The sequence below is a fragment of the Gavia stellata genome, chromosome 9, assembly GCF_030936135.1.
Source record: "Gavia stellata isolate bGavSte3 chromosome 9, bGavSte3.hap2, whole genome shotgun sequence".
Lineage (NCBI taxonomy): Eukaryota > Metazoa > Chordata > Aves > Gaviiformes > Gaviidae > Gavia > Gavia stellata.
In genome coordinates this window covers 829979-853545 of record NC_082602.1, presented here as the reverse complement: position 1 = coordinate 853545, position 23567 = coordinate 829979, and the positions used below count along the sequence as shown (strand labels likewise).

Sequence of the window (23567 nt, the reverse complement as noted above, 5' to 3'; positions counted from 1 at the left end):
ACTCGAGATCTCTGAGGTAGGACCCTACACAGCCACTCTCATCAGGCACCTGTGAAACTGAGACCAACGATTTATGGAGAACTATGCGCAATTCACTTCATACGACACTGTTGCCCCACCGCCACCCGTAGTCTATAGTGGCTTTTAACTCGGAGAACGAATCCTTCAACTGCCCGAAACCAGAATGATTAAATGAAATAATATTCAAACCTTTCCGATGAGTATCTATCCAATTTATCCCTTTACCATCCGAAGAGGTCAGCTTTGCACTTCAAGCATGATTGAGGAGTCTCTTCTTCTGATGCCTTGTGAATTTAGCAGCTCTTTCCAGTTTTATGGACTGGGCTCAATTTTATGGACTATTTTATGGTCTGGATTAGGTCCCGATATGCACTAATTCTCTCCGAGAGAGCCCATTCACAATCAATAAGCACTTGTTTGATGACTAAAGAAAAACAGTTACATCTTTTATTGTAATAAGAATCAACTGCAATGAGATCTGGCCAGGACGGGAACCGCTTGAATGAGAATACTTTGGGCTAGAGAGACTGAATTGCAGGTAAAAGTCAAAACTTTGCAGGAAGTCAAGCTTTGCACAGCAAAGGATGACCAGCAGCACTCGAGGGACAGTAATGATGTATAGAGTCACGTACGCCACAAAAAAGCTCCCAGGCGTGCATTGTGAACGTCGCAGATATCAAATCTACTGCTCAAAGGAAACAATTTCTTTAATGAACGACATCACCTATGGAGTTGTGATTTCAAATGCTGAAGATGTGCCTTCAAATGCAATATAGACAGCGTGATTGTTAGACTGTTTTTTCTTGTAGTGCCCGAAGTACCGTATCCTGTAGACGCCCGGCTCTGTGCCATGAGGGATGTGCCATTCAATAGTCACATTGCTCCGACCAAGGAATCCTTTGGTCCAGTAAAATCTAGCAGACAAAGCAAAGACTGCAGTCAGCAAGAAAATCCACTTTTCATTTGTTGTAATATCCCAAGAGCTCACTGAGTTGAATGAGATGAATGCACTCCAGTATTTTAAGAGTTTCTTTTAACTTTTCCTCATATATTTAGGCTATCAGAGCCGCAACCAATAAGCCAACTCAAAACCCAGCAGGGGTGAAAAATATCTGGAAACATGGAAAAACAAGTCAGTGATCCTTTTCGTGGATGAATATTTCTACCAACGTCTTCTTAGATTCCAACTCCATATCATAACTCCATAAAACATTACCTCTGTGAGCAATATTTGTCAGTTGAGTCTTCCCTGCACAGGGGGAATGCTGAAGCAAGAGGATGAGTATTTATTGAAGGTTACAAGCAAAATCTATCATAATCGAGCTCAGGGCTTCTGGCACCCATTTTCACATCAGACTCCCATTTTCTTTTGTGGAATCCTTGTGCAAAACCACTTCTGCTCAGCCTCAAAACTCGACAGCCAGCCACACATCATCTGGGGGCAAGGGATTTTTCAGCCAGCTGTGATGGAGCACTTCTTGGGGAGATGAAGGAGATAAACCTGCTCTTCTTTTGATACTGCCAGTGAGGGGCACTGCTGGATATCCCCCCTAATTGTATCCAGGCCAGACACGAGTGTTATCAAGTCCTACTGAACTAGCACCCCCATTTCAGGGCTTTCACTAAAGGAAGCAGATTAACAAAATATGTTGATTCCCCCGCAATGGTAATAAAAAGTTTTCCCGTAGCAGCCTTACTGAGAAGATTGAAATAAATACTAACAGACATGACTGGGTGAAAAACAGTGAATACTGGGGGAAATTTGGTTTGGTAAACAGAAACCACAAGCTGACACAAGGCCCATGTATCCGCCTGGTTGCTCTTGGCCAAGGTTTTGGCTGTGGATTGCGCTGGCTTGTCTTGGGACAAAGACAACGTCGTCTTGGGAGATGACAGGGAGGTGAGAGCACAAGGCCTGAAGTGGTGGGGCATCTCCATCCTTGGAGAACACCCCGACTCGCCTGGACACGGCCCCAAGCAACCTGCCATAGCTGTGACGTTGGTCCTGTCGGGAGCTGGGTTGAACGAGAGACCTGCAGCCTGAGCCCGGCTGTAACGCGGTGACCTAAAAATGCTGCTGTCACAGATCTATGCCACCATGCAGCCTCCTCCCCATTCTGCCCCCTCAGGCTCGGTGAACCAGGACCACCGCTCTGGGACTCGAGAACTGGAACGTGGCTCAGATCCCACCTGGAAAGAGGCTTCTCACAGATGAGCTCACAGGGATTTAACCATGTCTTAGCTCTGTTGGCTCTTTGCTAAAGGCAGGGCCAGGCAAATTCCTGCCTGTAGCTCAGCCCCTCCTCCTCAACTGTCCCAGGAGAGCAATTCCTGCTCCCATGGCAGACGTAGGGTGGGGCCAAACACTTCTCTGCTGCAAACACCAAGTCAGCATCAGTCTGCACTACGTTTGTCCCTACTGCAATGGTGAGTGCAGGACAAAGGGCAGATAACAGCTATCTCCTTCCCCGAAAGCTGCACCTCCTTTAAGTAAACTTTCGTATCTCTCGATCCCTGAAAATATGCATTTTACAAATGCAGCTATAAGCTATTTAACACTTTGCAACACTAAGCTAACAAATAATGCGTTCCCTTGTGCTACTCTCCTATTGCAATGTCAGCACATTCCATGGTACATATCCATGGTTAGTTTTTCCTGCGCTAAAAAAACCACAGTCTGACTCCACTAACACCTAGTAAAAATGTTTGATGTTCGCTGTCCCCATCACCTTCATTACTGACATTCCAAGGTTAACACACTGACATCGCAAAAAGTGACTCGTTTTCATCTTAACAGAACCATTTCCCCTTTCTTGTGGTGTTTGGTACTTTCCTGGGGCACCAGGAAGGGAGACATCACTGTCTGCATTCGTTTGCCTTCTGGCCAGCCCCTTTAGGCAGGAAAAGGCTCCTCTTCCTTATCAGAAGTATTTAAGCACCGTTCAGAGAGGCAAAGCCTGACCTTTCTCAGGAAGGAAAATAGGATGTCTAGATTCCCATCTTTCCAGCATCATGGCAGCACATCCTTTAAGTTTTGCACCTTCTCAAGTAACATGTTATTAAACACTTCCACCGTTCTGGCCAAGATTTTGGGAAATCCGTTGGGTTTTTGGAAGAGGAGGGAAGAAGGCAGGGCTATGTATATGGGTGATAAAATGCCATCATCTCCCTTACTCCAGTAGGGAACTTGGCTGGGAAGGGTGACAACAATGACAGTGACAAGGTAACATAGCGCAAGTGTTAAACAGAGGGCAAGCGCTCAGGAATGCAGAGCTGCAAGTGCAGGTGGGAATACACCTCCTGCGTTGGGACTGCCGGAGTCCTGGCTACCGGATTAGGCTCAGAGAGCAGCTGGTTGCACTTGGGCAGAGAGAATTATGCTCGTCATAAATCCAGAGGAAGACTTTCCTGCTGAAGCCAAGCTGTCGGGCACGTTGCCTCTCTGACCTCAGACGTTACATGTTTGCAGTGGGACGTTGCAAGGTCAGAAGACCCCAGGACGGACGTTTTTTGGGGTCTGGTTTCCACAGATAGGTTGCAGAGACAGGTGGGAAAATGTCTGGTTTTATTCAACAGGAGTAACTTGAAATTGAATGGTTTGACAAAAGATGCCTTTGGTATTCCTATTTCATGTGCTGACTTCTGGTGTAGCTCCGAAAGGTGACACCAGCTTTACTGCTCAGTGGATATTTTTCCTTAAGACTGACATCTCTAACCTTAACTTTGCTTTCTTGCAAACTTTTTTTGAATTGTTGACTGTTTCTACTTTATGATGCATAGCAAAGCTGGCCAGATTTCCCTATGAAAACCCTGCTACGGTGAACCTCTCCTATTTTCTACTTGGTATCCTATTCATCAGCACGGTATGGCAGATGGATGGATGTAGGCTATGAACAAGTTGGACCATGAACCTCCTGTAGTTCTTGCTCTTCCTTCTGCCTTTCCCAAACTTATAAGCCGTCGTTGCAGAAGCTAGACCCAAGGGAAGACCGATCATTGTGGTCTTGACAAGGTAACCACCCAAATATGGACCAATCCATCCCCAGAGAGCATTGTCTGCAGGGACAAGACCAACCTATGGTTGGGAGCTCTGAAATTAAGCCCTTCAGGTTTAACTTGAATTACTCTGTGGATTCTGTAGAACAGTGAAATCTGGCCAGGGCACCCACCTGGTGTCCCAGGAGGCATCGTTCTGTACCACTTGCCAGCTGTCTGAAGTGCTGGTGTGTCTCTCCACCGTCAGGAAGTTGTGTTCAAACTGGAATAAAAAGAGCAGAATTAGCCAGATGCCGAAGGGACAGGCATGTCCCTACTTTTCTGCGTCACTTCAAGCTGGAGAAGGGACTATGCTTCTGCGTGCTTTACTGGCAAATGTGGTAATTACTAGCAAAAAATACTTGTATATCAATGCCAAAGCGCTGCTAATAAATGACGCAGAGAACGAGTAAAGAACTTGATCATTAAAAAGAGAATGGGCAGGTGAGGTATTTGCTATCAATGTCTATGCAAGATGAGTGATGGGATGAATTAAGTACTTTCCTCATTTTCTTTGTTTTATTACAACAGAGCACCGGGCTGATGATAGGACGGAGACTAGAGACCATGCTTGCTATGACTGGATGGCACTGGATACCAACCAAGAAAGAGTGTCTGGCCTAACGCACGACACGGGTGCCTTCAAGTTCAATAGTATGAACAGACCATGAATGGTCCCTATCTGACAAAATTAAGCATTTTGGTGGTGTGAATTCCCAAAGCACACGCTAAAGGGAGAAACTATCTTCTTCTGAACTCCCAGCAAAGAAAAAAAGCACTGGAAGCACACGATCTTACTCCTTCTGAAACCTGAACGTCAAAGAAAAACGCATCAGGCAGAGGCAGTAACTAAGTATTCACTAATCCTGAACATCCCCAATTCCAGTGTCATTGCGTCATATTTACCGCATTCTCTGCAGAGTTCCTGGGGTTCGCACCTACAAAAGTTACTTCAGCAACTTCTGTCTGTGGGGGAAATTGAGATTTATATTAAAGACTGAACAGCATATTGCACATTAAGAACATCCTTTGAAGATGCCATATGAGTTTTTTAGTGGTTTGGTTGGTTTTTTGTGTTTTTTGTTTTAAATTATTCATAATTTCACTTGTTGCAATAGCAATTGACAATTTATACTGTGAACTGGTATTCTGTGCCTTGCCATTCCACTTGTCCTGCTTGCTGGATGAACTCTACCATAGCACATAAGATTTCTGTGTGAAAGAGGGAGGGAAATAGGTGAGATTTTTAAGAATGCTTCCCTGCCTTCTTCCTACCTTACTGCTGGAGGCAGCAATGAGGTGAAAGTCCTTGCTCTGAACACCTTATCTAAATTCTGAGCACTGAAAAACCAGAGGCATCAAAGGTGACCTGATTTCTGCTTGTAAAGAAATCACTGTATTTGCCTGTTTAATCATCAACTGTTATTTAATGTCAAAGCAGAAGGGGAAATCTTCACGTTGAATAAAGGGCTTTTATTTTCCCCTTCACTCACCCATTTTAATCACGTTCAGTACAATGACATCATGAATTAAAACGCTCTGTCTCTGTCTTGTCACGCCCACTAAAGGCAACGAGACTTTCTGGTCTGAGAGCACCACGACCCTTTAGAAAACATAGACTTTTTTGAATGAGGGGTAAGAATTTAAAGACAATATCCTAAACAGGTTTTAGCAAATCCTTGAAGCTCTCACCGCTCGATACTGTTGTCTCACTTCTTGTAGCACATCCCCAAACGTCTTATTGGCCGGCACACGATCGGCAGCGAGAGGAGGCACCAAGGTCACGTTACCTATGTTGAAAACTGGGGGCTCTGGACCACGTGACAAATCCTGAACTGTGTTCTGGGAGAGGGAAGATGTGCTCATTGTACATACATATAGATAACCGGTATCTCCCTGATGAATCATATCACTGCCATGGCTCTTTATCCAAGTCCGTTGCTTAGACAGATTTTAAGAACAAGGGCAATAAAGTGAGGGTAAAAACAAAGAGGCTCTTCATCTGTGCTCTGCATACAGGAGCAATCCCCACAGGATGCCCGCTGCCCTCTTGCTGAGATCCCCCAAATCCACCCACCAGAATATCCCACGACTTCAGGAGGCAGCGCCTGCCCACCGGTCCTGCACGTTCACGTGGTCCACAGATACAATGGTAACGAACATTGCCACGTACAGCAGAAATGTAGCAGATTTTTTTTCCTCTTGGTAAAAAAGCAGCAACTTCAGGCCACACTGAAAGGTTGGAGGTACCCATTTTCTAAACTTTGAACAAAAAAACTCCCAGAATTTCGCAAGTGGTTTGAGACCACCGTTACAGGAATTATTTTCATATCACATGAGGATTTCTCAAAGCGGTTTCTTATGAGAAAAGAGAGGGTAGCAATCATGTAACCTCACTAAGGAGCAAATATATCCATCACCATTTACAGGATTTAAATGTCTCTAGCAGCATGTGGCATATAGGAAATTTTGATTACCGTAGCAATAGCCCTTGCAAGTCCTCTGTACAGTTGAATATAAGCAGAAAGGGTGTGCGGCCCATAAATAGTCGATGCAGCCTCGTATCGTTGAGCCTAGCAAAGAACAAATTTGGAAAAGAAGGGTCTGAAGCATTCTTGAGCAGTTTATACAGCTCATCCTACTGTGCCAAGACAAGATCAGCACTATACCTGTGGGGATTTATTTACTCCCTTACTGCTAGCGAGACAGCCCAAAAACTTGCCTAAGTATTTCTGCTGGAATTTCAGGTTACTCTTCATTCTCCAATCCATTGCAAACAGGGAGGACCGGTTGTCACTCTTCCAGTTATCACAGCTCTTTTACTCTTTTAAAGGCTTGTCATGTAGGTTGTCACCTCTCCAACTTTTGGGGTTGGACAACCCCCGTTCTTCCAACCCTCCCTCCCAGTTTAGGGTTTCTAAACCCAAGGAGTCCATCCAATTGTCCACATCATCCTCAAAGCACATCATCTACCATGCCTTGTGGGGATCCTTAAAACTGGGACTTGCAAGATGTATTTCAGTCTTTTCCACAGCAACATGTTCACCTTACAACCCTACAGCTCCAAATCTTTCTTCCGGCAATTTTGCCACCTTATGAAGATAATTTCTAATTCACCCAAGTCATCAGGAGATTACTAAAACAGACCTGAGCTCACAGGAGCTCTCTTCAGTACGTCTGACCATTTCCACATTAAAGCATCCATATGTACTCTCTAGAAACCACACCAGCCCTTGGACCATGTCATCTAGGCCAGAATAAACAAGGAGTTCTCGTGATTTCTGCCACAGATTCTTCAGCTTTTTGTGGCAAAGGAGAAGTACTCTAAATATACATAATTTCACATGAAATATCACCCCATATAGCCAAAAGCTGATCTCAGTTAAACATGTTCAATCTGCAATTTTAACGTTTACCTGGTATTCTTCATAGGTGGTAATGTAATGGGTGTAGACATTGCACAGACCTGCAATTACGACATCCATTCTTGGCATACCATGAGAATCAAATTCCTAAGAAAGGAAGTAAATCACTTATCTTGTAACAACTGCTTAATGCACAATTATGTTATTGTTGTTGTTGTTGTTATTATTATTATTTACCAGGACAATACAAAGTTACAGTGGGGAGGGGGCTGGATGTTCAGGAATGCAACCCTGTAAGTGTAATTTGCCTTTATTAACATCTCATATGCACCTCCCAAAGAAAAAGAGGAGAAATTACTCCAGTAAATTCAATAAATTTAGGGGTTTTTTTGAAGCTGATGCCTGTATACTCCTAAAGAAATGATGGTATAACTATGTGAGACAGGCTCAGTGAGTTGTGGAGACAGCATCTGAGATTAAGATGGTATTCAGGCTGCAGCTGAGAATAGGAAGTATCAATCAGGAAAATGGAAAAAATACATTTGCCATTTTTTTCCAATTGTTCTCATGTTGCAAAATCCTGATATGGATTAAGGAGCTAAACCCCTCCTTCCTGGAGACAAAACTCCTGCTAGCAAGAGTTGTGCCTGGATCCCAGATGAATTAGCTTGCATTGGCTTAATGGATTGAAACTCAATCGGTTTGCTTCTTGTGGGGAGAATATTCATTTCTCCTGCATGTCGGTAAGTACATGCAAAAATGTGTCTGAAGCAATTGTGAGAAGGAGACATCTGTGAGACATGAGACCCATGACCCCAGCTGGAAGGAGACAAGGGAAAAACCAGAAGGATCAAGAAATGTGAAGTTCCAGATACGCTGTGCTCTGGAGAAACCTCTTCCTCAGCAACTTACTCTTTTAACAGCTTCCCGTAGCCTGCGTCCAGACATGGTCCTAGGGGCATTAAAGGAACAACGTCAGTCTCCAGAAACACAGGGAGCTAAAGCAGGAATCGTTGGTTGGACACGCAGCACACCACCAGAAATTCACATCGCACTTGCAGCTCAGCATCCCTTCAGGCTTCTCTGCAATGAGCTCAACCAAAACACCTCAAAACATTTCACAGACATCACCACAGCCAGGGTAAGGCTGGAGGCACCCCACGGCAGGGTGGGGTAGAAAAAAAGGTGTTAGAAATAAATCTTTATTCTACTCAGATTTTCACCACTGCACCATCAACAGTCAGTGCAATTCATCAATACGGTGTTTGTGACGTGAAAAAAGAATAAAAATCAAAGTTAACAAGTTCCTTTTGTTTCATTGAAACTGCATTTTGCAATGAGCAGTTAAAATTATTTAGGAAACTTGTTTGCACCTCATTCATCCCCATGGCTAGTTTACAGAACGGAGAAGAAAATGGGAAACCCCAGGCAACCAGAGGAGACAGTACACAAGAAAGTACACGCAGCGGACATATACGTGTAGTGCCCGCACAGCTATCATATACTGGGGACAATTTTTAGCCTACACCCCCTTTCTACCTGCATGCAGAAGGATCGCAGGTGGTTTGAATGAAACGCTGCTGGCTGCAATACATAGAACAAGACCAAAGAAATACATACGTGAACTCTCCGGGAACAGCAACGATTGCCAGTGATCCAATGGCAATAATCTGAACATCCACGATGTCAGGGTGCCACGGGTGAGGCCGAGTCATCTGAGGGGGGGAAAAAAGTGGATATGACTATTGGAGGATAGTAGCAAAAAAACGATAGCTGAAGTGTTTTCCTTCCTACAGTCATAAATCAGGCAAATAAATTTACTTTGTAGACAGGCGCATGAGAAAGTGTTTTACCTCCACAGGTACAGCAAGTTGTTTGACTATAACAGACAGATAAGGCACATGTAACTACTATGGGTAAAGCAAAAAAAAAAAAAAAGTGTTGTCAGAGGGGTAGCTTAAAGGAAAGCAGGTAAATAAGGTCAGGGTAACACCTAGAAACCCCTCACCTGCATGGGAAAAGGATAGTGTTAGGATCAATAAGGTTGATCATCGGACCAGGAAGGCAAAAGTGAATGAGTGAAAGCAGAGAGCCCGACAGCGATGGGAAAGGAGAGTTACCTCTTCGTTAGCCGAGCAAATGCACTGTTAGTTGTGATGCAGAAGGAGAGTTTCTAAGTAAGTCACCCGGAGGGTTATGCTCAAGGAACCCTTGACCTAGCCCTGACTTCAAACTGCCCCTTAGCAAAGACCACACCGTACTCCGACTCGGCACCATTGCAGCAGCCAAAACACACACTACAGTAGCATTTCATCTTTAAAAAAAAAAAAAAAAAGCTAGATAAAAAAAATGAAGCAGCCTGTTAAAAGGAAAGTAAGAACAACAAGAGCTCAAGGGTGGCATGGCTCCAGCAAATGAAATGCAAAATCCCACTCCACCAAGCCAAAAAGATTCTTAAGGAGCAATTTACTGGAGGCAAAACATGAATGACAAAACCTTGTGAAGCACATCAGAGGCAGGAGGCCTGCCAGAGCATCCGTAAAAGGATGCTCAAAAGGTGATAAAGTCATAAGAATAAAGTGTAATTTACTCTCGGTAACACCATTCTGGATGGAGGAGGTGGGCAGGAGGAGGCTCTGCGCTGGGACCTTGTTTTATGAGAGATGAGGTGAGGAGCTGATTGAACACAAAGCGATGCTAGGAAAGCTTTTAAAGAGACTGGTGAAAGGAATAATAATGAATCGCATCATCCAGATGGCATCCTCTAAGTGCTCTAAAGGACCTTGGACATGATCCTGCTCCACTACAGTGCATTTGACAATGCCAAGGGAACAGCAGGTGGAAAATGGGGCATTAATTTTCTTTTAAAGTTGTAAGTAGGATTTTGGGTAAGTTCAGTAAGAACAAACACCAAGTCCTGCCCAGAACAGAGCAGCCCCGTGCATGGGGATGGGCTGGGACCAATGGGGCAGCAGCTCTGCAGGCGCTGGCCCTAAAAAATAGCCCTTCCTTTTGTGAGTGGGGCATTCCTGGTGTGGGGACGCAAGCAGTGGGGGATCTCCATCCTTGCTGACTGCCCTGACTCCTCTGGACATGGCCCTGAGCAACCTGCTGTAGCTGCAGCGTTGGTCCTGCTGGGAGCAGGGTCATGCTGGAGAACCCACCCCAGCATACCTATAGACTGAGCCTAGTGTGATTCTACCTGTGGATTTAGTAAGTCCGGCATCAGTCGATGTTATAGCTCAAAAAACTATCAGACATTTGCATAAACATGACAGAAAAGCAGAGAAGTCAACAGGACGTTTCCAGAGGAAGTCAAAGCCCAGTAGAAACCTTTGAAGATAACACTGAGAAAGTAGGTAAGTTGATACAGTCTCAAGAGTTTCCAAAAGGCACCATGATGAGTTACTTCATTTTGTATGGACCTGCATGACCTGTCACATGACAAAAAGAAAGGACCTCTCATGCATTAAGGAAACCAATGGTAGGATGGAAGAAAAATCCACCGAGAGCTATCAAGATCTGAGCACCAGCAGAGGATGTCCTGAAGCCAGAGACTGCCGGGAGGCAACGCTGAGCTCCAGACGCAGTGTTGGCTTTCTGCGACCTAATGTGTTTTCCCTGTGCATCCTGTTTTACAGGCAGAAAATTAGGCCGGGGTGGATCTTCAGTTGGGTTTGTTGACCATAATGAGAGCAGCGGTTCCGGTCCCTCCTCCTGGGACATAGGGAAAAGATGGTCTGCAGGAGGAAGGCTTCCACCTCTCTCATTCTGATGCAAACTAATGACAACACTTATTCTTGCTTTCTATTTTCCTGCTTTCAAAGCCCATGCAGCTCTCTCTCCCTCCTTGTTCTTCACCATATGGGCTGGCACAGACATTGTCTGTAGCACCCTGCCAAAACCTAGCCCAAATCCACAATCTCTGCACTTCCCAGGGCACACACCGGTGTATCCTTACCTCTCCAGTGCTAAAGAGGATTGGCTTGGGTTTGTGGCAAGTTTTCGTTTCATTGGACGGCTCTCCCAGCAGCTGGTCCCGGATTTCATCCCAAAACGGATCCCCTTCCACTGAGCCTTGAGGGGGAAACATCATTTAAACGCTGTTCCTTCAGCTGCCCCAGCAGCTATCGGACAGAAAAACTCATTTATTACACCCTCCGTGCTTATGTGGGATAGGATACTTCTCAGTGGATTCTGACTATCTCCCTTTTCTGGGGTGGTTTGAAAAGCTGAGCTTTAGCCCAGCTGAGCTCCACCTTGGCAGCCTTCGAGTAATGAGAACAAATGAGAAAGATTGCCCCAAGGCCAGCTCGCTCTTCTCCCCACTCCCTATCCAACGCTCTCATTCCTTCAGAGCACGGTCATATCCTTCTCCAGAAGCTTTCTGACGAACACAGACAAACTTGCGAGGGGGCTGTAAGATCACACCTTCCTAAAAACCATGCCATTGGAGATTGTGGTTCAACCAGCTATTGATGTTCTTAAATGACTCTGGGGATTTGAATCTATTTGGGGATGCCCCAGGTCCTCCCCATCTGTATGAAACCATATTGACATCTGCTCCCTAAATTACCTTGTGTGAAGTTGAAAGCCCCCACTCCATCAATAGTCCCCGCAGCAAAGCTGTGTCCTAAGGCTGGTTTACATGTTTTCACCTTAATCAGAGGGGGAAAAAAAATGAAAAAGAGACATTTTAAAACCGGTTCCCCTCGGCGTGCCAAGTCCTGCTGTGAGAATATAACATTTCTTCTTTCCTTATGCCTGCGTCCCGGGAGCTCCCGCTCTTACCGTGTGTGTGGCATTGAGCTCCACCGAGACATCACTCATGTTCACCCACTGGTGAGCTGATCTGAGGGGTCCTGTGACCTCCTGGGAAGCTTTTTCATACAGCTCCTAAGAGGCACACAAGGTGGAAATCCTTGAGGAAGAAGAAATCAGGAACTCACCTCCTCTGAGATCCAGCTATACGAATTATTTCTTCATTCTGTTGACACCTTCCAGTGTCCTCTTCCAGGTGTTAAAGCGAGAGTGTATTTCCCAAGCTCCTTTGTTTCTATCACCCCGTCTCTACATCCTGCATGCCCCGAGTCCTGCAAACTCTCCCTGTCTCGAGTAACATAGGGATGACACTCTGTGGTCAGTAGTTTTGTGCGTGCCTTTCTTTTTACAGCTGAAACATGCACCTCTTCCACGAGGATGGCAACTTCCTTTTCCTAGTTGCAAACTTTTGGCGTGTCTTACGTCTTAGACCAACCAGAAGAAATGTTTTCTATGCGAAAGATGCACTTTGTTGCATGCATTGCTTCAAAACGCATGGACTTTCCCATACCTTTACTATAGAGCTGACAGCTAAGCCATTCAGCTATTCATTGAGTGGTTTTCTGGCACACATGCCTCGAGTTGGTACATAGAGAGTGTTGCCAGAAGTTATACAGGTTTAGTAACATTCCTGTAACTGCAGAAAGGAATAGAGGGCACAGCCCTTGAAGGCCAAGAGTCTGCAGTGTTAAAAACAACAGCAATGTTTTCCCTCGCCATTTGATACACACGCCGGGTCATTCTGACTGGGACAATCTTTCACTTGCAAGTCACGATCAGCCTGAAGTGACTTCAGGGCAAGCATCTGAAAAGGCGATTAAAAGGAAATCGCCACCATCGAGCTTTCTGCTCTTACTCCTCTGCTAGATCCAGTCCAGTTCCTACAAGCCACTGTCCCTGAAACAGTGCCAAAAAATGTCCTTTTCCTGACTCCTCTCACATTACAGGAGGCAGCAGAAGGGGAACCGGTAAATTCAGGTGACTTTTGAGCCCGAGGACACAGGCGATGTAAGGGAGCCCATAGGGTGGAGGACACGGGCCGAGGAAATGCAAAGTCAAGCAGGGCAAGATGAGTATCTTCCATGGATGTTTAAGCTGGCATGTCTTAACTCACATTTGCGCTAGTTTGGGAGTGTGATGCCAAAGTTGGCCAACAAGTGGTATGAGGTCATGTCTCTGAGCTCTTGTAGGAGTCTTCAACACCAGCGATTTTTCCCATCGTGACACCTCTGAGATGCATGGGAGGGAGGGGGGGATTATAAGGGGCAACATCCACATTATATACCGATGAGGAATATTGAGAATAAAAGCCCAAACCAACATTTTCAAATCGCAACACCTACAATGATGTAACTAAATAAAAGTGTGTGCTTTCTGAATGGTCAGGAAACTTTTCCTTAAGCATATAAATATGGACTTCAGAGTAATTTAAATCTACAAACTTTCACAAAAACAGGTGCGAGAAAGTTGCTTAAATGAACATGCATTCCTCTAATAACAGCATTCACGCACACTCATAAAGCAAAATATCACTTACCCTTGCTTTCATGTAGATATTTTGCCCTATAATTCTTGTACTGTCGAACATGTCATTACCGGGACCCATGGCCATGCACATCGTTGCCTGTTAAGAAATTTGTTTAAATGCTAGCCATCAGTTAATATGGAGAACACGTGGCACCGCAAAGTGGATGAGTTCACAAGCGATTGTCATACTGTGGGACCTAATTGCTTCTTGGTAGCAATCGCAGATTTGGGCACCGGGTTACCACGCTAACCTTTGCAGCAAGATAAATTTAAATTCGGGCTGAAAGACCAGAAAACAGGGTGTGTGAGGACAAGACACAGTAAGTTCCTGAAAGAGGTATCCAGAATAGTCCAAAGAGACGTGATTTTTTTAATGTCCTCTTCATGCACAATGGTCCACCCCGTGGCTCTGTATTTGCTGCTCCACCCCGAGTTCTCTCCTTATCAGAAGTTAATGTAGATCAGGTGAGACATACTTACCCCCCCCACGGGACAGGTGCTCTGAGGGTTATCGCACGACTCCCCTGTGTTTACGCAGAACGGGCCTTTGGTGTTGGGCGACACATCTCCCAAGTTGGAGGATGCAAAGGCGGCAACAAAAGAGCCCTGCCAAAACCAGACATGGTCAGATGGATTTTAGTGCCTTGCAGTGATTGCAAACATCACCCGCAGCTTTCCCTGCAGTCAAGTCAAGGCTGAGCATTGCAGCCCGTTGGTGAGCATGCGATGCTGGTAAACATTTCTGAAGTGACTGGGAAGACTGGAATAGGGATTTAGGAGTGTCCCAAGGGGTAGGGACAGGAAGAGCAAGGGAGAACAGGACACGCAGGATGCAGCTGCCATTTCAGTGGGACCTTCACACCGCTTTGGTGTCCAGACAGCGTTTCTTCATCTACCTCTTCCATCTCAGCAGGAGCTCTTCCCCCCACGTCCCCAGTTTCTCCTGTTACCGATCAGATGTTAATGGCTCATTGTAGCAACTTGCACAGGATTTTTTTTCTGCCAGGCTTTCACCATGACTGATCTACAGGATGAGAGCTATTGGATCTGTCTGCAGGAGTTAACATCAAGCAGTACTCGTTAGAAGCAAGGCTGGTTACACACTGAGTGTCAGCTGAATTCACAGATACTCTCATTTTTTTCCCCCCTTTTTAGAGATGGGATGCGTCAACACCAGATATTTTGATATATTATTGGCTCTTAAGCCATTTTCTTGTAAGACTGCTAGACACAATGTGCCCAGCAGACCGTACAGCTACATATTGAATCCTGCATGTCAACTTGCACTGACTTGCACCCATAACTATGCACTAGAGTCGAGCCTTGTTAAAAGCTTTTAAATAATCCACTATAAAAAGAGACATTTGCAAGCAGGAATTAGGTAGACTTCCTTTAGTTTCCATCTTTGGTATGAACTGCATGTATTCCACTGCCCAGGGTATTAAAATAGGAATTGGGCAACTGCTTCAAGGTACATGCTGGAGATACAACACAGAACACCCTCTTAATCAACTCATGACTCAAAGTGTCTGTGAGATGGGTTCATGTCCATATTTACATTTCAGGGGAAATAATGCTTTTTAAAGGAGCTGTGCTTGCACTCTGAGGATGGCAAATCTTCTGGATAAATGAAAATCAGAAGGCAGAACTGGCTGGAAGCCATAAGAAAGAAGTGGGGCTGACCACAGACTTGAGGCCACACCACATATGCAATATATTGATCTCTTTGGATCAAGTATCCCACACGTGTCTTTAAAGTATTTCCAATAGTTGAAGCAAAATAAATTTGGTTTATTCCTAAAGTCTAAATAAATGTCGCTGCTTGCTAGTTTGGAAAGTCAAGGGTACACCTTGCAATTTCTCTTCTCTAGAGGAAGAAAGTAAATAAATCAAAGCGTTCATCTTTGTCCTCCTTTTTCTGTGTGTACCCTGCTGTCCTATTTCACTGTTTGAAAGAACCCGCTTTGGCCCATAGAAAGCACCAACCGTCCCCTCCCTGTTGCAGAACTTTTTTCCCCATTATTTTCAGTAGTCTGAAAACACTCCCACCTCTCCGGGAAGCATCCCCTTGTTCTTCTCCTGTTCAAACAAGTAAGACGCATAGCCCATGTTGTCACTGTTCACAAGATGGTTTGTGTTGTTCATGCTGACCGGGTGCACGGCAAACCAGCTGAAGAGGAGTCAGAAGACACACATAGGAAATGCATTGTTCAATCTGTATGTTGGCAATTGACTTGTTCAATCTATATATTTGCAATTGACTTATGGGAATTTTCTTTGGGAGACTACAAACGCAGACTGTTGGTACCTAGGGATGGATTAACAAGGGCAGAGTTATTCCCATCCTCTCCCTTCCTGACCAGAAGGGCTCATGGCTATGATGGTCCAGGTCTTGAGGCCACAAGAATTTGGCACCGTAACTATCAGGGCCACCAAGACCTATTTCAGACCCGAACTGACTGTCTTCTGAGTCCAGAGAATTGTATTTTGGAGGGACTTTTATTTTTTTGCTTCAAAGAAACAAGGAGGACTCAACGATGTAAAAAAGGGCAAAAAGGACCACTTTCATTCTTACAAAGAAAACTCTTAACGCAGTCAGACTCTCGTTTGTGACTTCTAAATGAGGAAAACGCAGTTATGGCTTTGTTACTGCACATTACTTCACTTGCCTGGCCTTGAGCTCTGAACTTCATGCGGCCGAACGCTGCCCCACAGATCTGTTGATAGGACGGGCATCGTAAATGCTGCCTGCGGGAATGGCACGCTTCCCACGAAACGTGGAGTGTTAAAGAAAATATCCAAGAGAAAAGGAGCCCAAAGGGTCCTGGAGATTCCGAGGCTGCGATCTACTTGGAGGGGCACAGTAAGAGCCCCAGAAGGGATATTTCCTCACCCCTACAAGGGAATACCAGCTACGCTCGTCTTCCCCAGATGCCTTTGGGTCATGCCAGGAGATGCGCCCAGCTGTAGGTGGGTCAGCTGCTGCTGTATCTCCCAGAGTAGATGAGGGGTGCGGACCTGGTTTATGCACTCATGGAGTCTCACCTACTCTTCCCTCAGAGACCCTCTGGTGAGCAGCTGGGAGCAAGGATCTATGGGCAAGGGTCAGTGTACAGAAGGAGAGCTTGTGCAGAAAGACAGAACCGCTACAGAACTGTGGTTTATGAGGATTTGGATGAAAACATGTTACTTCAGTGGTCAGTACCTGATGAGGCCTAGCTCCTGTCCATTCCCATCTACCATCTTCAGCATCACCATTTCTTTATCTGTGTTGGATGAATACCTGGATGAAAATGAAGCAGGGAAATCCCATTAGCACCCGAGCCATGGTCACGCTCTGCGTTGCTCAGGCACGTTAAATCACCACTAGGTTGAGCAAGGAAATGAAGAGGTTATTACGGATATTACCAGAGCATAGTGAGACCTTAGAGGAGCATCTGAAAATAGCTGTGAAGTTAAGGGAAGAGTTATGGTTGTTGGTGACCTCAGGCGCTGCTTCTCCAGGGGACAGAGAGAGGAGCTCTCTCCAAATACAAATCCATGCACCAAGGATGGCACTTCAATGCTGTCTGACTCAAATGCTAACGTCTACTAAAGATTTTGGGTTTGTTTTTATTTTTTTAAACAAAGCATAAGGCCACATCCTTGACCAATGCCTCACATGCTTGGAGGGGACAACCACAACTTTCAAGCCCACTCTTGCAACTAGTTTTTGGGGATGCACACACCCAAGTGCCCCGGATGGCAACAGTGTCATTCTGCCATGGTCTTGGCTCCGCATTTTCAACCATCCCATGAATGACCAGGAACACCAGCTGCAAGACGGCTGGGTCATGGTCCCAACTGAAGGGTCCTCTTCAGGGCTCTGTTTCTCTCCCGCTCGAGGAGCTTTTACCTGCTTCGTTCAGATGCTGGATTCTCAAGATAGGAGAAAGGGCTTCGGTTGATCTGGCTGTTTTCTACAGTGCCTCTGTTTATAAAAAGCCTTCCTCTCTTCATGTTCTGATGCGCTATATCAATGCTCTGAAAAGCAGGAAGGCAGGGAATATCAGTCCATGCACGTAAGGCATATGTGAAATCATCTGGATAAACTCTCTCTTTCCCTGCCCGTCCCCAACCCTTTCTTGGGAATTTGGGGGCTTTTTTTTTTTTTTTTAAAGTAGTCTAAAATTCTAGAGATTTATGATAATATTTTGAAACCACCCACAAGGTTGGGGGCCTGTCCCCAACCCTTTCTTGGGAATTTGGGGGCTGCTTTTTTTTTTTTTAAGTAGTCTAAAATTCTAGAGAATTATGATAATATTTTGAAACCACCCACAACTGTCTCTTTCTAAAGAAAGATTTTAAGGCTTTTGTTTTTTGATCTGATTTCACTGGTAAGCATAAACCCACCTCCAAGTGTGTTTTAAGACTGCAACATTTGGAGGTGCTACCATGAACATCACAGCAAGAGCTCCATTAGTCACAAACATATCTCCCCCCACCTTTTCTGCGTTTATGGGCTCTCAGGTCAACAGACTGGATGGCACCAACCTTTACGATACCATTCACGATAGCGTTGAGGGACGGTCTGATTAGCCCTTTGCTAGTGAACATCACAGCAAGAGCTCCATTAGTCACAAACATATCTCCCCCCACCTTTTCTGCGTTTATGGGCTCTCAGGTCAACAGACTGGATGGCACCAACCTTTACGATACCATTCACGATAGCGTTGAGGGACGGTCTGATTAGCCCTTTGCTAGTGATCCAGAAGAGGGTGTACTGGAAGTAGCCACCAGGCCCCGAGTGCGTGTGGGTGCCGCTGAGGATGACGTTGTCCTGTCGGTACAGGTCACCATACTTGCTCTTCAGTTTTTTGAGCACCTGAGAGGAAGGAGGTGGTCCTAAAAACCCTTTTTCACACCCAAAGGCTATGGAGATTTGTAACGGCCCTTGCAAAAAACCCAACCATTCATCTTCCTCCTCACTCTTCTCTTTCTGCCTGGTACTCCCATACTGGTGTCACAACAAGTAGGTTATAGCTATTGACTTGGCAAGAGCCTTAAAATAATAAAATTTGATAAGTGAAGACCTCTATGACCAACTCGCAGTGAAGCCAGATCATCCAAGGAGTCCCTGGAGTTCTCTGGCATCTCCCTCCCTTCTTTGTGGTGCTGGAGACCAGTATTACACAGGCACCGTGATAATGTATTCATGATTCGAATGTATTCGTGGCAATGTTTCCACTAAAAAAAGCATGGTCAAAGTCCAGCCTCATTTGCTGAGGAATCAAAAGCTCTTCTTCAGCAGAGACACAACATCTCTCCAAGATCGTGCAGCAAGGAGATCCCAAAGCAAACGACCAATGTGCTGCCGGGCTCAATATTATTGAACAATGACTACAACCTTAATGCTAATACCAACGACAACCCAAACTGTGCCAGTCATTCGTTTCCAGCCACGTACCTCCAGCCTCAGTCTCTGAGACACCATTCCTATGTCGGCGCTGACAAACACTACTCGTTTGCAGTCATCAAGGTCTGCCACGATGAATGCTCGGCTGTAGAGGCGCATGAGAAGCCCGCCGCCCACCTGGTCCGGGTTGGCATATCCCATCTGGAAGGGAAGAGCTCCATCAAGCCCATGTAGGCAAAATATTGAGCAATGTATTCATTGGCATGTATTTTTCTAAGTAGATTTGCCAGAGGGTCAGAGGACTCATTCAACATATGAACGCTCAGAGCTGCAACTATCTTGCTCTGTGATTGCAAGAATCACAGAATGGTTTGGGTTGGAAGGGACCTTAAAGATCATCTAGTTCCAACTCCCCTGCCATGGGCAGGGACACCTTCCACTAGACCAGGTTGCTCAAAGCCTCAAAGAAATTTCACCTAATGTTTGAAGATGACAACCATTTGGCAAGGCAGAGCCTCTAAACCAGAAGTCCTGCAAAAAATACTCAGACGATAAAAATCAGTATTTCGCCAACCCCATGTTTAATTCCCCCAACTTACCAGGGGAATTTCTGCCACAGGTCCCGTGCAGTCAGCTCGACCTACACCCAGTAAGTAGTTTTCTAGTACTGTGCTGGAATCTATAAGAAGAATAAATAGTAGATTAGTGGACACATGAGCAAGCAGCATCGAGGACAGACGAGGCAACGCAGCCTTTTTAAAGAGATTGCATGCCAGAAACCTGCTCGACATCCCCGGAGGACTCAGCAGGCCCGTGGACAAGGGGATACAGCTGATACTGTCTGCTGGGATTTCCAATGGGCTGTCAACATAGTCAAAGTGGGCTGAGGCTGTTAAAGCATTTGGGGTGGTAAAGGGTGGACCAGGCATGAAGAACTGCAGAGGATGCTCACAAGACGGGGTCACTCGACTATGTAAAATGTGTCATGAGTCACAGAGAGGGGAAAACAAGCCTATCTTTGCCAGTTAAGCTCTCCAAGCCCACCATTACCATGCAGGAAACAGATCCAAGAGTGTAAGAGCTGTTCTCACACAAAAATTTCAGCTCAGCAGCAGTGAGAAAAAGGGGATGGCATGTCAGGAGCTACTGGGAAAGGACTAGAGAAAAAAGAGGGGCACATCCATATGTCACCCTGGTGCCTTCCAGCATGTCCCGTGTCCAGCGCTGGTACCCTAGTCTCAATAAAATCACAGCAGAGCCAGCAGAAGCTCAAAGAAGGGAAAAGCAGTTCTGGGCAATGACCTCCAGGCAAGTGGTGAGGAAAAAGACTCCTGCAAAAGTTCATGCATCATCCCAGCCATCATGAAAGTGCAGAAGTCCTTCTACAGGATGGGCAAAGCTCCTGGACAAACTCATGGAAGAAAAGCCATTGAGAACTATTAAATTTAAAAAAAAAAAAAAAATATTATCTGCATCTCAGGAAATCCCAGAGCCACAAATCACTGGAGGCTGAGACAACACTGTGGGAAAATATTTCTATGTGCTTGAACTGTTCTCACAGTCTTCCCCAGCCTGCCGCTGCCAGTCGAGGCAAGGCATCGGGATAAGGGGACGCTTGGTCTTCCCAGTCTGGCCTTTCCTAGGCTGTCACTTAAAACAGAGGAGAAGTGAAATACTCACACTGGCCACAGACTGACCACAGGGCATTTCGCCCGTTTAAAACGGTATGAGTGAACAGGGCTACCCATTAAAACTACTGTACCTTCACCCCCTCCTCCAAGAGCTACGACACAGAGAGGAATCGCTTGTGCAAAACTCTTCCGTGTTACAACCTAAAAACCACGAAGAAAGCGTGAACTACATCCAATTTGAGACCAAAATCTAGAAATTGGAAGGTCCCGTTGCTGACATGTTGGGTTATGCCCTGTCCAGGGCAGGGGAGACCCCCAACTCTGGGAAAGGGTTCCTGTCACATGGAAACACCTAAAGCTTCAAAAAGTTTTCTTTCCCTATGATATTTTATCTCTCTGGAAGACAAGCACGGGGTACATTAGAAGTGAATTGAGAGTTAACTTTGGGCAGCTCCGACACCCACCTGCCCCATGCCTGGTGATGGGGTTGGAGGCATAAATGGGCTGTGATGGGATTGCAACAGCTGTGAAGCCCCTTGGTGCGGTGCCGGGAGCGAGGGGCTCTCGGGACCCCCTCCACCAGGCAGAGAGAGGGAAGGGAGGTTGTCTGGATCCCTGCAGCCAGCCTCACCCACCAGCCCCGAGGCTGTGCATCCATGTCCCGAGAGATGATCGCGTTGGGTTTGACCACCGCGCTCCTGCCGCAGAAGCCAGCAACAGCACCGTGCCGCGGCTGCGTGAGAGGACCACGTGCAGAGAAGATGATGAAGGCTCAGCAGTGGTCCAGTGGCTCTCTACCTGTATCCCTTTAATTTAAATTACTGCACTGGACACACACTTGAGCAGGGTGCAATGGAGGGACTGAAATAGCTCAACTTGCCGTTGCTCTCTTTGACGACAAAGTGGAGGATGAGGAGCACCACGGTCACCGCTATCATCAACGCCAGGCAAACGATGAGGATCACCTCCAGGCGGGAGAAGGAGCACTTGGACCTATTCCCACACATGGTGGAGGCACTGTGAAAGCAGAAAGGAGCTCGTGGGGAAGGCAGACGGCACAGCCCCGATGCTGGGCACGTCCCACCCAGAGCAGCACATGGCACCCTCAGAGAGCTGGTGATGGTTTGTGTCCCCTGCCCCAGCGTCAGAGCAGGCAGCAGCGATAAGGATGGGAAGTGGAGATTTATTTTTCAATCTGCTTAAGACAGCAAAAATATATCTCCTGCAAGTAGTGATCACTCCGCGTCACAAGGCCCGCTAGGACAGGGTGAGTGGCCAAATTACTGATCCCACATTTCCTGGGACACTTTGCTCACTCTTTTGAAGAAATCTTTTAAATAAACCCCACGATCTTCCACCAGGCCCTACGTTCACTGAGCGGCTGAGGGAGATGCTGTGGCCTGAAGCCTCGCAGCTTTTCTGCTGCTCATGTGCTCAGACCGCATCAGAAAACAATATTATCATCATAATAAAGGTCAATTTAGGAAACTCAGCGTGAGAAAAGCACACCACATGGCATGTCCAAGCGCAGTTCTCTCCCGGCTATCTTTCCAAGATAAGACCCTATGTATAGACGCTGGCTTCCTTCATCATATGCAGAGCTCTTTGGGTTTGCTTTTTGTATATCGTTCTTCCGCCTTGAACAGAGGTTTATTCTGGGTTAAAGTTTAACAAGAAAAATTATTCAAAATACAGCTATGGGAAAACATGCTATTTCGCCCTCTGATAAAAGTTCTGATGACCTCTGATTTGTCCTGCTCTGGCACCTGAGATTTGCATCAAGGGCTTCAGTCTTGCCCGGTGGGAAGTGGAACTTGCAGCAAAGACGTGCCTTTTGCCCGTCCTGTAAGCATCTGTACAAGGTAGAAATAAGCCTTTAAAATACCTTTGGGAGTTTCCATGTGTCCTTAGATGTGTTAGTAGATAAAACTCACTGCAGATCCCATTTCTCTGCCTGTGACCGAACCACATATCTGCCCCAAAAGACTGGTTCTTGTTTAGAGCGGTGGAGGGGTCTCCATCCTTGGGGATGCCCTGACTCGCCTGGACATGGCCCCAAGCACTCTGCTGCAGCTGCAGCGTTGGACCTACCGGGAGCCTGACTGTCACGGGAGTGGACATGGGGAAGGATGAACATGGGATTAGAAAGGGAATAGGGAGGCAGAGCCTCTAATTTTCCTGGAAGTATCATTTGTCTTACATGGGACTTGGTAAAGCTTATGCCTGCAGGCTATTCCCCAGAGGTGATACGCCCTGGAAACAAGGAACTTGCAGGAAAGAACTGCTGAAATGAGCATTTATGGTCTTGGAAAGGTTGCAACGAGAAACAACATCACCAGAGAGCCAAGTGGTCACCCAGACTTGTTATAGGTGGCCTTCTTATCAGCTTCTTTTGCCATGGTAAGCCACAACAGTCATGATCATTGCTGAATTTCACCTAGCAAATTTTCTACTGGCAACAAATCTAACATTACGGGTTTCTTTCCTCCCCTTTTTATTCTCCAAATGTGGCATTGGCAGCCAGCCGCAAGGCACTGCAACCCATCCAGATAACCGATATCACAGCACCAGCCTTAAACACGTCTGCTTGATACGCAATTACAGCTTTCTTTTTCCAACTGATTAAACTGCCGAAGTAATACTAAAAAGAAGCAAACATTAGTCCTACGAAATTCCCATGAAATCTCATGCAAACTTACCTGAGATCCCTCGTGTGTCCCAGCGTCTAGAGGAATGTCTCCCTGCTCAAGACCTGTTTCAAGCTGAAAAGTT

General features: G+C 45.9%; 1 protein-coding gene across 1 annotated transcript; it reads right to left on the bottom strand.

Annotated features, from left to right (window-relative positions):
- Nucleotides 1–745: 745 nt before the first annotated feature.
- Nucleotides 746–21802, bottom strand: LOC104260456 (putative neutral ceramidase C). The gene is made up of 20 exons (XM_059821385.1): nt 21676–21802; nt 19764–19843; nt 19216–19365; nt 18457–18633; nt 17665–17792; nt 16975–17052; nt 15819–15939; nt 14250–14375; nt 13780–13866; nt 12213–12317; nt 11998–12079; nt 11383–11498; nt 9042–9136; nt 8334–8373; nt 7473–7568; nt 6534–6629; nt 5749–5898; nt 4963–5022; nt 4191–4279; nt 746–935 (listed from the first exon to the last, which is right to left on the bottom strand). The coding sequence occupies exons 1-20, from the start codon at nt 21800–21802 to the stop codon at nt 746–748; spliced, it is 2193 nt and encodes a 730-aa protein (XP_059677368.1).
- Between the last annotated feature and the right edge of the window lie 1765 nt (nt 21803–23567).

Coding starts and splice junctions, on each gene's coding strand:
- LOC104260456 (XM_059821385.1), bottom strand. CDS start 21,802: ATGTGTGGGAATAGGTCCAAGTGCTCCTTCTCCCGCCTGGAGGTGATC. Junction 17,053..17,664: donor CCAGCATCTGAACGAAGCAG/GTAAAAGCTCCT, acceptor ATTTTCATCCAG/GTATTCATCCAACACAGATA. Junction 5,023..5,748: donor TGAGACAACAGTATCGAGCG/GTGAGAGCTTCA, acceptor TTTCCCCCACAG/ACAGAAGTTGCTGAAGTAAC.